This window comes from Oncorhynchus clarkii, chromosome 17, assembly GCF_045791955.1.
Source record: "Oncorhynchus clarkii lewisi isolate Uvic-CL-2024 chromosome 17, UVic_Ocla_1.0, whole genome shotgun sequence".
In the NCBI taxonomy this organism is placed as follows: domain Eukaryota; kingdom Metazoa; phylum Chordata; class Actinopteri; order Salmoniformes; family Salmonidae; genus Oncorhynchus; species Oncorhynchus clarkii.
The window spans coordinates 71,914,164-71,929,372 of NC_092163.1; the positions used below are offsets into that span (position 1 = coordinate 71,914,164).

Below are 15,209 nucleotides of genomic sequence, written 5' to 3' on the forward strand. Positions count from 1 at the left end.
TACAATGCTGGTGCAGGACATGCAGCCTACAACATTACAATTATAGGCTATTGAATTTGATTTTAATTTTGAAATGTAATAGTGCCTATTTAAAATGTTCATAATTAGTAGGCCGGCACATTAATACCTTTCATAATATTTCCCCTAATGTTGTGTGACGGATGTGTTAGCCTACCCCCTCATTCTCTCTCTATTGTTGCTTAATTCCTTCCTCGACTTTCAACAGTTAAATGAAATAAGGTTTTGTTATTTTCAACATTGTAATGACATGTCTGAATAATAGAAGAATAAGATACAGCAGGCTTTCACTTCTCTTCAGGAGACTGAATGGTTATGGGTCTGAGTAAATAACTGCTATAGCCTAGCGCCATCTGAATGGTTAGGGGCTGAACAAATAACTGCTATAGCCTAGCGCCATCTGAATGGTTAGGGTCTGAATAAGTAACTGCTATAGCCTAGCGCCATCTGAATGGTTAGGGTCTGAAGAAATAACTGCTATAGCCTAGCGCCATCTGAATGGTTAGGGTCTGAATAAATAACTGCTATAGCCTAGCGCCATCTGAATGGTTAGGGTCTGAATAAATAACTGCTATAGCCTAGCGCCATCTGAATGGTTAGGGGTCTGAATAAATAACTGCTATAGCCTAGCGCCATCTGAATGGTTAGGGGTCTGAATAAATAACTGCTATAGCCTAGCGCCATCTGAATGGTTATGGGTCTGAATAAGTAACTGCTATAGCCTAGCGCCATCTGAATGGTTAGGGTCTGAATAAATAACTGCTATAGCCTAGCGCCATCTGAATGGTTAGGGTCTGAATAAGTAACTGCTATAGCCTAGCGCCATCTGAATGGTTATGGGTCTGAATAAGTAACTGCTATAGCCTAGCGCCATCTGAATGGTTATGGGTCTGAATAAGTAACTGCTATAGCCTAGCGCCATCTGAATGGTTATGGGTCTGAATAAATAACTGCTATTGCCTACTGACATCCCGCCTACCGACATCCCGCCTTCTATTGACTGCTGCAAACAAGAGCTTGCGTCCCTCTTCCAATAATAAGAAGTATAAGAAATGCATTTAGTCTAGCTTTTCCTGGGACTCCAACTCCAAGAGCTAAGGAGTGTTTTTTAAGGAGACAGGCCAGTTGAGCGCCGGTGTGTAATGCGCAAGCGACAGAGGCTATAAATGATAAGCTTATGAGTAACCCATCATTCATTAGCTAAATATAAGTCTAATACTGCATTGAATTTATTACCTGAAATAGGTAGGCTAGGACATCTATCTATACACGGAACAAAAATATAAATTCAACATGTAAAGTGTTGGCCCCATGTTTCATGAGCTGAAATAAAAGATCCCAGAAATGTTCCATATGCACAAAAATGTGTTTACATCCCTGTTAGTGAGCATTTATCCTTTGCCAATATAATCCATCCACCTGACACATGTGGGATATCAAGAAGCTGATTAAACAGCATGATCAATACACAGGTGCATCTCGTGCTGGGGACAATAAAAGCCACTCTAAAATGTGCAGTTTTGTCAAACAACACAATGGCACAGAAGTCAAGTTTTGAGGGAGTGTGCAATAAGCATGCTGGCTCATGGAATGTTCACCAGAGCTGTTGCCAGAGAATGTTATCTTCATTTCTCTACCATAAGCCGCTTCCAACGTCATTTTAGAAAATTTAGTAGTACGTCCAACCGGCCTCACAACCGCCGACTACGTGTAACCACGCCAGCCCAGGACCTCCACATCCGGCATCTTCACCTGCTGGATCATCTGAGACCAGCCACCCAGAAATCTGATGAAACTGAGGAGTATTTCTGTCTGTAATAAAGCCCTTTTGTGGGGAAAAACTAATTCCCAGGCCCACCAATGGCTGAGCCCCTGCCCAGTCATGTGAAATCCATAGATTAGGGCATAATTCATTTCCTTATATGAACTGTAACTCAGTAAAATCATTGAAATTGTTGCATGATGCATTTATATTTTTGTTCAGTAATACATATTAATTGAACCGGATAAGGCCCATCTATTTTGGATGCAATTTTAATGGAATTAATGGAGAGCAAGAAATACTGTGAGAGAGTGCTTGAGTGCACACGGATTAAAAGCAACGATATCCGAGTGATAGGGTGTTTTAAAACTCTGCAGATTCAAAAAAAACTTTACAATAATATAATAAAACAGATGAAGATGTGCTAATTAGACGTGCATTCAGTCCTTATATTACTGTAGCATAGGCTAGAATAGGCTATAGTCTTAATTTTCACAAGAAAAAAAGTTACCATAATGAGTTACCATAAACATGCATTGAGAACTGTGCTCAATACTGAGATGTGCTGTCTATCCCCACCCTGGTCGTTGATGATTGATCATGCAGATAAAAAAAAAATCTAAAGTCAAAATCAAACTTTATTTGCAACATTTGCCGAATACAACAAGTGTAGACTTTACCGTGAAATGCTTACTTACAAGCCCTTAACCAACAGTGCAGTTCAAGAAGAAAATATTTACCAAGTAGGCTAAAATAAAAAGTAACACAATAAGAATAACAATAACGAGGCTATATACAGGTGGCACCGGTACCGAGTCAGTGTGCAGGGGTACAGGCTAGTTGAGGTAATCTGTACATGTAGGTGGGGGGGTGAAGTGACTATGCATAGTTAACAAACAAACAGCGAGTAGCAGCAGTGTACAAAAATAGATTTTTATGAATTGTTCAGCGTTCTAATGACTTGGGGGTAGAAGCTGTTAAGGAGCCTTTTGGTCCTGGACTTGGCGCTCCGGTACCGCTTGCTGTGCGGTAGCAGATAAAGACGTCTATAACTTCTTGTCTCTGACAATTTTATGGACTTTCCTCTGACACCGCCTATTATATAGGTCCTGGATGGCAGGAAGCTTGGCCCCAGTGATGTACTGGGCCGTTCGCACTACCTTCTGTAGCGCCTTACGGTCAGATGCCGAGCAGTTGCCATACTAGGCGGTGATTCAACCTGTGAGGATGCTCTCGATGATGCAGCTGTAATAACTTTTGAGGATCTGGGGACCCATGCCAAATCTTTTCAGTCTCCTGAGGGTGAACAGGTTTCGTCGTGCCCGCTTCATGACTGTCTTGGTATGTTTGGACCATGTTAGTTCGTTGGTGATGTGGACACCAAGAAACTTGAAACTCTTGACCCACTCCACTATAGCCCCGTCGATGTTAATGGGGGCCTGTTCAGCCCTCCTTTTCCTATAGTCCACGATCAGCCCCATTGTCTTACTCACATTGAGGGAGAGGTTGTTGTCCTGGCACCACACTGCCAGTTCTCAGACCTCCTCCCTATAGGCCGTGTCATTGTTGTTGGTGATCAGGCCTACCACTGTTGTGTCGTCAGCAAACGTAATGATGGTGTTGTGTTTGTTGTGTTTGGCCACGCAGTCGTGGGTGAACAGGGAATACAGGAGGGGACTAAGTACACACCCCTGAGGGGCCCCAGTTTTGGCCCATCAGGAAGTCCAGGATCCAGTTGCAGGGGGAGATGTTTAGTCCCAGAGTCCTTAGCTTAGTGATGAGCTTCGTGGGCACTATGGTGTTGAATGCTGAGCTGTAGTCAGTGTACAGCATTCTCACATAGGTGTTCCTTTTATCCAGGTGAGAAGGGGCTGTGTGGAGTGTGATTGAGTAATCATTTAAGCAGGTTACCTTCGCATCCTTGGGCACAGGGACTATGGTGGTTTGCTTGAAACATGTAGGTATTACAGATTCGTTCAGGGAGAGGTTGAAAATGGCATTGAAGACACTTGACAGTTGGTCCGCGCATGCTTTGAGTACACGTCCTGGTAATCCGTCTGGCCCAGTGGCTTAAAGGTTTTGTTCACATCGGCTACCGAGAGCGTTATCACACAGTCATCCAGAACAGCTGGTGCTCTCATGCATGCTTCAGTGTTGCTTGCCTCGAAGCGAGCATAAAAGGCATTTAGCTCGTCTGGTAGGCTCGCGTCACTGGGCAGCTCGCATCTGGGTTTCCATTGGATGAATCCCGGACCATATTCTAGTCTGTGCTAGCAAAACAGTTCTGTAGTGTAGCATCCGCATCATCTGACCACTTCCGTATTGAGCGAGTCACTGGAACTTCCTGCTTTAGTTTTTGCTTGTAACCAGGAATCAGGAGGTTAGAATTATGGTCAGATTTGCCAAATGGGGGACGTGGGGAGCTTTGCATGCGTCTCTGTGTGTAGATTAAAGGTGGTCTAGGATTTTTTCCCCCCTGGTTGCACACAAGACTTCTTTAATATTAGACATCGCGCACCAGCTGTTATTGACAAAAAGACACACACACCCACCCCTCGTCTTACGAGTGGTAGCGTCTCTGTTCTGCCGGTGCATGGAAAATCACGATAACTCTATATTATCCGTATCTTCGCTCAGCCACGTCTCGGTGAAACATAAGATGTTACAGTTTTTAATGCCCCTTTGGTAGGATAATCTTAATAGTAGGTCATCAATTTTATTTTCCAATGATTGCACGTTAGCAAGAAGAATGGAAGGCATTGGGAGTTTACTCGCTCGCCTCCGGCTTCTCAGAAGGATCCCCGATCTGCGTCCCCTTTTCCGGCGTCTTTTCTTCATGCAAAAGACGTGGATCTGGGCCTGTTCCAGTGAAAGCAGGATATCCTTCTCGTCAGACTCGTTAAAGGAAAAGGTTTCTTCCTGTCCGCGGTGAGTAATTGCTTTTCTGATGTCCAGAAGTTATTTTCAGTCATCAGAGACGGTAGCAGCAACATTATGTACACAATAAGTTTTAAAAAACAAGTTACATGAAACGCAATTTTTTTTGACAAAATAGCACAATTGGTTGAGAGAATGTAAAACGTCAGCCATGTTCTTCGGCGCCATCTTCAAACAGAGACAGCAGAATCGCCTTTGAAATTTAGACATTGCATATCATTTAACAGTTACATTTCACGTCATGCTGTTCATATAAATAATTTATTTCTCACAGTTATTTATCCCTGAAAAGGGGAGAGGGTTTGGGAAGGAAATCTTGATAAATCTCGGTAACCCGGTTCTCGCTATTCAACTCTTGTGTGCATCTTTTGTCTTTTAGTGAAGAGATATGTTCATGTGGTAGTTGTGATTTTTACTAAACAATTAAATAGCTTTACTTTTCACATCTCTTTTAATCCTCCACTTCATATTTTTGAAGTTGCATTATGGAAGTTTCCAACATCGCAACTTTAAAATGTTCCAATGATGCCCTCATGAATTTGTTTTTCAGCGGAACCTCAAAATGTTCTTGTAATGTGAGGAGTTGAGTTAACCCATAGGACCATCCCAAATGGCCTCCCCCATATTTGTCCAATATGTGTATTTTTTTCAACATCGGCCATATTTCAAATATAAAAACGCAAGCATCATGGGATGATGGATACTTAGGGGACTCTACAACACGATGAAGAAGAGGCAGCTTGAAAAATACTTAAGATCTCGGCCTGCTCTCAGCCATAAAGCGACCACATTGGGAAGCATTCCCCTAACCACAATAATTATTTGAGGCCACTGCTGATTAGTTTGCTATTAAAACAAGGTTTTATAGAATAGCTTGAATTCATTTGGCAGTTTTAGACACATAAATATGTGTCAATGATAACAATAATCAAGGGCTGTATTGTTTGTTCATACATTTAAAGATTTCAAAACGGACAACCAAAGGAGCCTTCTTTATACGACTGAATTGTAAATGTACTCGCCCGCTAATGGTGACAATGATGATGAAGTTGTTGACAGCAGTTACAATGATGATGATGATAATGACTGTGTATTCTTCTCTTTCTCTCTCTCTCTCCCCCAGATCCTCTGACTGTGGGGCTCGTCGTCGGGCCCAGGGGGAGCCGCCACCATTGCTTCCAACGAGTGGAGTGCCAACGGTAGCCCGGAGGATGGGCTGGAAGAGGGGAACGATGAGCTGGACAAGGCCATGGATGGGGACGCCGAGGGGGTGTGGAGCCCAGACATAGAGCAGAGCTTCCAGGAGGCCCTGGCCATCTACCCTCCCTGTGGACGGAGGAAGATCATCCTCTCAGATGAAGGCAAGATGTATGGTGAGTAAAACACAAGCAAGCAATCCCACACTCACACACAATACATTTTTTTATGGTACCTTTTTTCATCATGGGCCCTTTATGGTCTTAAAAACATCAAGTCTAATTTTTGAAATGACTTGATGTGTCAGTCAGTCAATGTACTGATGCCAAAACAGGGTGCTATGGTTTGATTGCCACATCATTGATGTTTGACCTTGAAAGACACATTCTTTGTCATCAACCAATCCAGTCTAGACAGTAGTTTATTTGTGTAGTTATACCTAACAAACTTTTTCTAATTCTTATTTCACTAGATATAAAACTGGAACGTACACACACACACACAAACAAAAATCCAACTCATTCCATGTGTTAATCTGCCCTCCATCACTTTCTGGCTCATGTATTGAAACACCTGTGGCTTAATGTGTTTGGATCCCATTCCCTTCTGTAGTGAGGAAGGAAAATAAAATCTCAGCAGTTTGTAGTCTATTGGTTATTATCAATAAATGTCACAATAAGGTGCATCTCAAGCTCTGTTAAAACATGAACTGTGTGTGATTTTCAAATAAATGTTACAATTATTTGGTTGTAATATGAGCATATCAGAACTACTCATTTCCAATTATTCCATGCAAAACAATTGTGCACATTAAGCTCTAGGTCAGTGGTAGGCAACACCCTGGTCCTATGTTTTTTATATAACCGACCTGGAAGACCAGGTGTGTTCAGTTGATGGTCAGGTGTGGTGTTGAGTTGAAACAAAATTGTTTAGTACCTGTGGCACTCCAGGGACAGGGTTGCTTAGCCCCTGCTAGGGTCTATATCATAGTTATAAAGCAAGTAACTGCATGATTTTCTGATCAGTAAACATTCGGGGTGTAACGGTACACATATTTGTACCGAATGGTTCGGTATGGGGACCTCGGTTCGGTATGGGGACCTCGGTTAGATATGGGGACCTCGGTTCGGTATGGGGACCTCGGTTCAGTACACACTGTGAATGAATACATTAAAATAGTTCAAATAAAATACTAGGCCTATAGCAGTGTATGCCAACCATGGTCCTGGGGAGCCCAAGGGCTGCACATTTCGTTTTTTGCCTTAGCACTATACAACTGATTCAAATGATACAATCTTGATAATGAGTTCATCATTTGAATAAGCTGTGTAGTGCTAGGGCAAAAACCAAAACGTTCACCCCTTGGGATCCCCAGGCCCGAGTTTGGGAAACGCTGGCCTATAGGCTATGCCTACGCTGCATTGTAGGCCTATGCCTCTTGAGTAAATCTGAGCTGAACAAACATTACAGTCTATTCCGTTAAAACAACTAGAGCCTATGCATGCGTTGTAATCCAAATTCAAATCTTAATTGCCGCATTTCAAACAGTCCTTGTGTGAGGCGCAGCTAGGAACTAGTTCTGTATGATTGTGGTGAGTGGTGGGGTCGATAAACCAGAATTGGAGGATCCTCCAGTTTGGGAACATTTTGGCTTCCCGTATATTAAAATGGCGGTGGACAGAGAGTTGTGGATAAAATGTTAACAGTATGTCGCCACACTCAATGAGAATAGTTTATGCAGCTGCCAACACCTCAAATATGTTGACATATTTACACCGACATCACCCCAGTAGCCTATACCGGAGCAAGATGGAAACGCAAAGAGACAACAACACAACACATCTTCAAGCAGCCCTTGGCAGCTGATTCTGATCTGGCCAAAGAAATTACAAGAACGATAGGTTGACTATGTTTAGATTTTTTACAGTCTGGTTTATAGCTGCGGATATACAGTATGCCTATTCCCGGTTGTTGAGAATAGGATGAACATGCTAAGTTACGAACTTCCCTCTTGCACCCATTTCAGAAAACAGGTATTACCCTTTCTTGCAAACTGATAGAGCTTGCAAGAAAGGCAGTCAGAGCTTGCAAGAAAGGCATTTCACTGTACTTGTGCATGTACCATTAAAACTTGAAGCTTGAAACTATTTAAGCAAGCCAAAGCCGAAGATTTCAATGAATTATCCAATGCACCCTGTGTTGTGCTTACTTAACAGTGACAGCCATCACATTACCCCGGAGTGGGAGATGTACCATACTACAGACACGCCCCGTGTATGAGTCACACTTGCGTATCTGGCAGTGAAGGAGGCAGTGTCATGGTGTGTTCATAACCAAGATGGAAGTAGAAATGTACCCATAGAGATAGATAAAGGACTTATCTTTGTATCTGTGCCATTGTGGCGCCCGTGACAGCAGTGGCAGCGCCATTCAGGCAATCTTCATTTTGAAGTAGTGAGTTTTCTTCTTCACGATTGGCTGATCCCTCCTGATGACCCAGTTGGACATGACTCCAACAGGGTCACCAGGAGGGACCATCCAAAGAAGTTGTAAGTTCCAACCCACCGGACACACACTGGTTGATTCAATGTTGTTTCCACATAATTTCAATGAAATTACTTTGAACCAACGTTGAATAGACGTTGAATTGACGTGTGTGCCTAGTGGGACCCAGTTTCCCATTTTAACACGGCATTTTGCCCACTAGAGGCCTCTATCATTCTCTATGGAGTTTACCACATATGACTGGGAAAACTACACTTGAACATCCCTGCAACTGGTATTTACTTGTGCAAATCTCGTTTATCATTTTGAGCGTCCACTTCTCCCACATGGTGACCTCTGACGTAACGAAATGGCCTCTATAACACTATTTCCAGCAGTTAAATGCAACAACAAAACTTTATTTATAAAAAGCAACGTATTCATGTTTTTTTTTTTTTACTCTATAATTTGTTTATAAGCATGATAGCTGTACTGTTAGTTTATGGTTAACGCAGCTTGTTGGACATTAGCCAATCTGCATTTCTCAACTAGTTCAAATCAGATGAATGCATCCAACTGTTATTTAGGACTTCACAACTGGTAAATTCCCACCTCCCACACGGAGAGGAAACTTGAGAGGCCCAACATCACAACAGACAATGCCAGGAACATTGTGAATGCACAACATTGTGAATGCTCAACTTTGTGGATAGCATGTAGTACTTTCCTGCAATCAAATTAATATTTTTTATAATGAATATTTTTTATAATTTCACAATTAATAAATATGATAAAATAATATAAAACACTGAAAATCTGGTGTTACTAAGTCAAAGTTTTTGTTATATCTCAGTCTTGTGATAATATTGGGATACTAACTCAAAATGTAATTCATTCCAACTTTATATCTGACATGGTCTTTTTAAGCCCATAACCATGTGTGTGAGTTGTATGCTTTTGTTTCAAAGTAGATTTGTTTAAGACTACCAATTGTTTAAGACTACCGATTGTTTAAGACTACCAATTGTTTAAGACTACCAATTGTTTAAGACTACCGATTGTTTAAGACTACCAATTGTTTAAGACTACCAATTGTTTAAGACTACCGATTGTTTAAGACTACCGATTGTTTAAGACTACCAATTGTTTAAGACTACCGATTGTTTAAGACTACCAATTGTTTAAGAGAGGCTACGTGAGGGTAGTATATCCTTTCGGGATATAGCTAAGCTCGTGTCATTTAGCTTGCTTCATCAGAGAAGGCTTTTGTGAAGAGCTTGACATCGGCAAGTAGCTTATATTTTGAGTCTAAACTTGTTCTGGTAAAGTTGTCTGTCTTGACTACTGTCATTACTACTATAGGCAATAGGTATAGCTGGTCCATTATTCAATATCTTTATAAGTTGGTTTCCAGCAGCAATCGTGGATAAACAGCCTTAAAATCAATTCTGAAAGAGGTATAATATTAGCTAGCTAAGGTATGTTGGTTGGAGATAAAAAGTATAGAGCTTACCATAATGTTGAGGCGACTTTACAAAGTTGCTAGCTGGCAAACATTATTTCTAGCTAGCGTTACATGGGCATCTGTGCCCTTCTGCTGCTTTACAGGCAGAGGCCACTACGAACGGAAAATGTACCTAAACCACACATAATTGTCAGGTAAAGTACAGTGTAATATTATGTCACTCAAATTTCCAATTAAATGGGGGCCAATATATTGAGAGATGTAGTGTGTATTCCAGCTGTGTTCTGCTGTAATGCATTGGAGCATGCTGCGGCTTGCCCCCCAAGCTGGGAATGGAATGTTTCAATATGATGTTATTGATTACAACCTATAGAAAGACACATCCTGTTTCTTTTATGTTTAATATTACTTGATATATTTTTTCATCATTCTTATCACAACATCATGGTGAGGCTCTAGCTGTCCTTGCTCAATGCATATATGCTCTCCCATACGATGTGTCACAGCAATTTTTTCTGATAGTGCTCAGAAACCGAACAGGTCTGAGCCTGTCGTCCCCTGACCCAGGGGCTGGTTGTTCCAGTCTCACTAGAAACATAGCATCAGAGCTGGAGCTTAGTTACCCAGAAGACACCACAGGCAGCTCCCCTTAGCTTGGTTTTCACCTGGCTTTCCTTAACGCTTCAAACCGGTTCTGTCAGTGTCATCACCTGTCAGTGCTGTCTCCAGCTATTTGCCACCTGCCATTTATTGCTCTTCTCTTCCTCATCTGCAGTCCTTAGACTGTGAATTAGGAAAGTGGAAAAACCAAGTGTCCTTTATAACTTCATGTCAGTCTAACACACTAAGGTGCTTCTTGCCATAACCAGTTATGCACGGTCTCTCACCTGGTCTCCAGAATAGCTTTTCCTGCTTCCTGAACCAGTTGGACCGACTTTGCAATTGTTTAACGCCATAAATCGAACCATGGAAACAAAACCATTGCAAAGAGTGCTATAAAACCTTCACACGGTCCTATAGGGATCTAAGCTATTTCCTCCACCAGCATGTTCATTAAAACGCAGGTGGAGAGAGCATGTTACTTGCTGAAATCCACTGCATCCAGATGGAGAAATTGGCAAGTTGCTGATTAGAATCATAAAACATTCAGGTGTTAGAAACTGGCTGCATTTGTCTAAAGTTACTCTTTCTCCCTATGATGGGTGAGAAAACAGGGGATTGGCTGGCTGGGCTGCTGATGGGTGACAAAACAGGGGATTGGCTGGCTGGGCTGCTGATGGGTGACAAAACAGGGAAATGGCTGGCTGGGCACTGGTTTTGAATAAGACAGCCAAGTTGGAGAACATAAAACAGATTGAAATGTGAATAGTCAGGAAATGCATGGAGCATGGGTTGAGATGTGGGCTTATTCGGGGGGTTTGACTTCACAATGTCCTCACAAAACCTCTTGGTTTTGGGGAACAGTGTTATGTTAACCAGCATGATATTGGCTGAGGAGATGATATAGGCTGAGGAGATGATATATGCTGAGGAGATGATATTGGCTGAGGAGATGATAGGCTGAGTCTCCTCAAGTCCTGTTGTGTAACCATCAAGTCCTTTAATTATTGTTCATGTCTCATAAACTTAAATTGAATCCTGCACTTTTGAAACCATTTTAAATCCAACATCGGCTTCTATCAGAACGTTTTTCAAGACTATATATATTTAAGGGATTTTTTGTTGTTTTATTTTCATGGCTGTCTGCATTGTTGTTCTGTCCTTGCCTCTGTAAAATGGAATGTTTAGCATGCGTCTATCAGGAATGTCATTCTTTGGGTTCTGAGACAGATTTGATTGTTAGTGGACAGACATATGACTAAGCTGCTAGCTGCCGTGGGCTAGCTGCCTCTGTGCTAGCTGTCGTTGTGCTAACTGCCGCTGTGCTAGTTGCCATTGTGTTAACTGCCGCTGTGCTAGCTGCCTCTGTGCTAGCTGTCGTTGTGCTAACTGCCGCTGTGCTAGCTGCCGCTGTGTTAGCTGTCGTTGCGCTAACTGCCGCTGTGCTAGCTGCCATTGTGTTAACTGCCGCTGTGCTAGCTGCCATTGTGTTAACTGCCGCTGTGCTAGCTGCTGCTGTGTTAGCTGCGTTTCTGGCTAGGCTGGCTGCAGTATAAACCGAAACTCTGACTAGCTCTCCTCTCCTGGGGGATGTGGTGTTGAGTCTGCCTCCGGTTACAGTTACATCCTTTTAACTGTATCTGATCTGACTGGATGGCTAGCTAGCTAGCTATAGCGTATTCATTGACATTGATATATGTCAGAGGGACCTGTTGCTAAATGCTATTTCATAGTTGGTTGGCTGGGTGTTACAGGTAACCTACTATGAATGAGAATGGACCAGATTAACACCTTTCAGTTGTCTGTGAATTTATTCATGTATTGCCAATTGCGCGATAATAGCACTGCAGAAGTGCACAGTTTCCTCTGACAACATTGCCATGGTTTAACCTCTGTCTGTCTATTGACCTTCCCTCGAGTCTATTGAAGAAGAGACTTTAATGGAAAAGCAAGATGGTGGCTCCTCTCCTGGTTTAGCAGGACAGTGAAGTTTTCAGAACCTATATCCCAGTGTTGTTTCTCAGAAAAGGAGCACAACAGAAGTGGCAGGTCAAACTGCATCGTGTTCCCTCCCTAAGCAGCACACTGTCAAGACCCCCAGTAGAGGTCAAGAAGAGCGGCCGCTTTCTTTTTTCCAAACCAGTAAACACCCTATCCATTTACGTCATCTGAGGCCCTCCTGGCAGCGAGGCATGCCCCCAACCCAGAAGAAGCATTCTCACAAGGCGATGACCTCAGACATCTAAATTCTGCCCTGACGTGAGGCCGGGGGAATTTTAACGATTGCACTGTGTGTAATACTGTCTACTCCACAGTCTCTGACTGGAGAAGCGCTGCAAGTCCAATGCCGTGGCCTCCAAAACCAGGCAAGTCATCATCATCCCTCCTGTTGGGAATTCCATCTGGATTTTTCCACAAGGAATGTTCTTGTGGGAAATCGGTAGTGTTCCCTGATGACTACTGACCACAGATATCATGTGGCACTCAGAATTTCCCCGGTTTCTCCCTATGGTCAGAATGTCAGATGACCTTAAGATGAAAAATATATTTTGGAATTAAAAATCAATAAGTAGAACACCCTCAAAATGGTTGGAACATGGAGGCCATGATTCGTCTGTGTGTATTTGGCCACCACCCAGCAGAGTTCAGGGGTCAGGAGGAAGAGAGGATGAAGGGAGGAGGGTGTGTCTTGTTTTGTGGTGGAGCACGGCTGAAATATTGTTCACCTGTGTTATCTTGCTGGAGGAAGGCATGCTGCCAAGCCCTGAGCACACCTCCTCCTCCTGCAATGCACTCTGGGTAAGAAGGAAAAAACAGCAAAATAGGGCACTGGAGGGAAACACATGTCTCCTAGTGACCTTTGCACGCTGCGCTAGGAATGAGCGATGGGTTCATTGCATGCAGTAGAAGTCGGTAGAAGGACAGAGTAATATATGCAGCAGTTGGTAGATGAGTATGCTAGTTAGCCTGAACTTGAGTTTCATAGACAAGAGAGGAGTGGAAAGGAAAGCAGCATGTGATGACTAAGAGGGCCTGGTGTTTCCCTGTCATTCTCTTGCTGAGATGTCAGGAATGTTGTCTGTCATGGCCAAACAGTATGTTAGCAATTTAGGATTACCTCAATGTGAAAGGTTGGAGAGAGTGAGAGAGGGAGGGAGATAGACAGGGAGCGAGATAGAGATGGAGGGAGAGGGGGAGACAGAGGGAGATAGTAGGGAGGGAGGGAGTAGATAGACATCATTACAACACTGTATATATACATAATATGACATTTGTAATGTCTTTTTTATTTTGGAAGTTCTGTGAGTGTAATGTTTACTGTTCATTTTTATTGTTTATTTCACTTTTGTATATTATCTACCTCACTTGCTTTGGCAATGTTATCATATGTTTCCCATGCCAATAAAGCATGCATACGGACAGACGGACGGACGTACGGACGGAGCGAGGGAGGGAGGGAGGGAGGGAGGGAGGGAGGGAGGGAGGGAGGGAAGATAAATAGATAGACAGAGGGAGGGAGGGAGGGAGTTAACTCTGCTCCCCATCTCAGTGTGTAAGTGGAAAATTCCAGTGGACATGCAGTAAAATAGGATAGTCATGGCAGGGAAGAGGTTAATCACGGCAGAGTCAGCCTGCGGGGCTCTGCAAACTGAGTGTTGAGCAATCTGAGGGAGGGAGGGAGGGAGAGAGAGAGAGAGAGAGAGATGGAAACAGGGTGAAGTAGAGTGGTTGCCGATTGATTGAGATAGAGGTAAGATGGCAAGCGAGGGAGATGTACAGAAAGTTATTGTGTGAGCATACACTTGTGTATGTGTTAGTTGTCCTTGTTCGTAACTTGGACTGTGAGTGTGTGTGTGTGTGCACTCGTGTGTGTGTGTGTGTGTGTGTGTGTGTGTGTGTGTGTGTGTGTGTGTGTGTGTGTGTGTGTGTGTGTGTGTGTGTGTGTGTGTGTGTGTGTGTGTGTGTGTGTGTGTGTGTGTGTGTGTGTGTGTGTGTGTGCCAACCTGTCCACCACCTGACTTGAGGCCTTGAAGGGAGACCCCGTCTCTTCCGCCTAGCTGAACCTTCTGTCTAGTCTGAACAGGCCTAGCCAGTCTGCCTCTCTAAATCAATCTTCTACTTTGCAAAAGTCTTGTGTAAAAGACTTGGTAATTCCATGGCTCACAACCCCAGTCAGTTACTTACAACCTTACAACCTTTAATGAAGACACACAGAACAGTTTTCTTAAAACTGCCTTTGTAAATTAAGCTCATTTCCAGTTATTTTTATGTTGAAAATGTGTATTCGGTACAGAGGGAACAGATTCCATTTGTTTGATAGTTAGTTCCACTGCTCCCTCAGTCCAGAAGATTGATAGTAGCAGTTGGGCTGAAGAGGGTAGGGGTCGGGGGCCAGGAGTGTAGGGGGTTGTGATTGTTCTCTCCCACCTCCTGACTGCGACAGTCAGTGGCAGGTGTTACTGTCCGTTGGGTAAGGGGTCACACACAGAGGTTATTTTGGGAAGGGAGGGGTGTGTGTGTGTGTGTGTGGGGGGGGCAGCCCTGATGCCAGGTGGCAGTTGTTGGTAAAGACAGTTATGGCTTTGTGTATCCTCCTAGAGTTACAGCCTCAGCTGCCCACCTACCCCCCGCCCCAACTCTTCACCCTCCACCCTAACCCCCAACCCCTCACCCTCCACCCCTCACCCTCCCCCAGCTGCCCACTTACCCCCCAACTCCTCACCCTCCACCCCAATCCCCCCCCAG

At 43.4% G+C, this 15,209-nt stretch overlaps 1 protein-coding gene across 7 annotated transcripts in view; it reads left to right on the forward strand.

Moving 5' to 3' along the window:
- The window catches only part of LOC139371368 (transcriptional enhancer factor TEF-5-like), a 72,080-nt gene that overhangs the window by 29,891 nt on the left and 26,980 nt on the right, over positions 1-15,209 (forward strand). For 5 of the 7 annotated variants that reach the window (XM_071111724.1, XM_071111725.1, XM_071111723.1 and 2 more), the window contains exon 3: positions 5,841-6,090. In XM_071111724.1, the coding sequence (XP_070967825.1) occupies positions 5,967-6,090 (124 nt within the window). In that variant the 5' untranslated portion in view covers positions 5,841-5,966. Of the gene's footprint in view, positions 1-5,840; positions 6,091-15,209 lie in introns of those variants that run through there. The other 2 variants (XM_071111730.1, XM_071111731.1) reach the window with 1 other exon arrangement.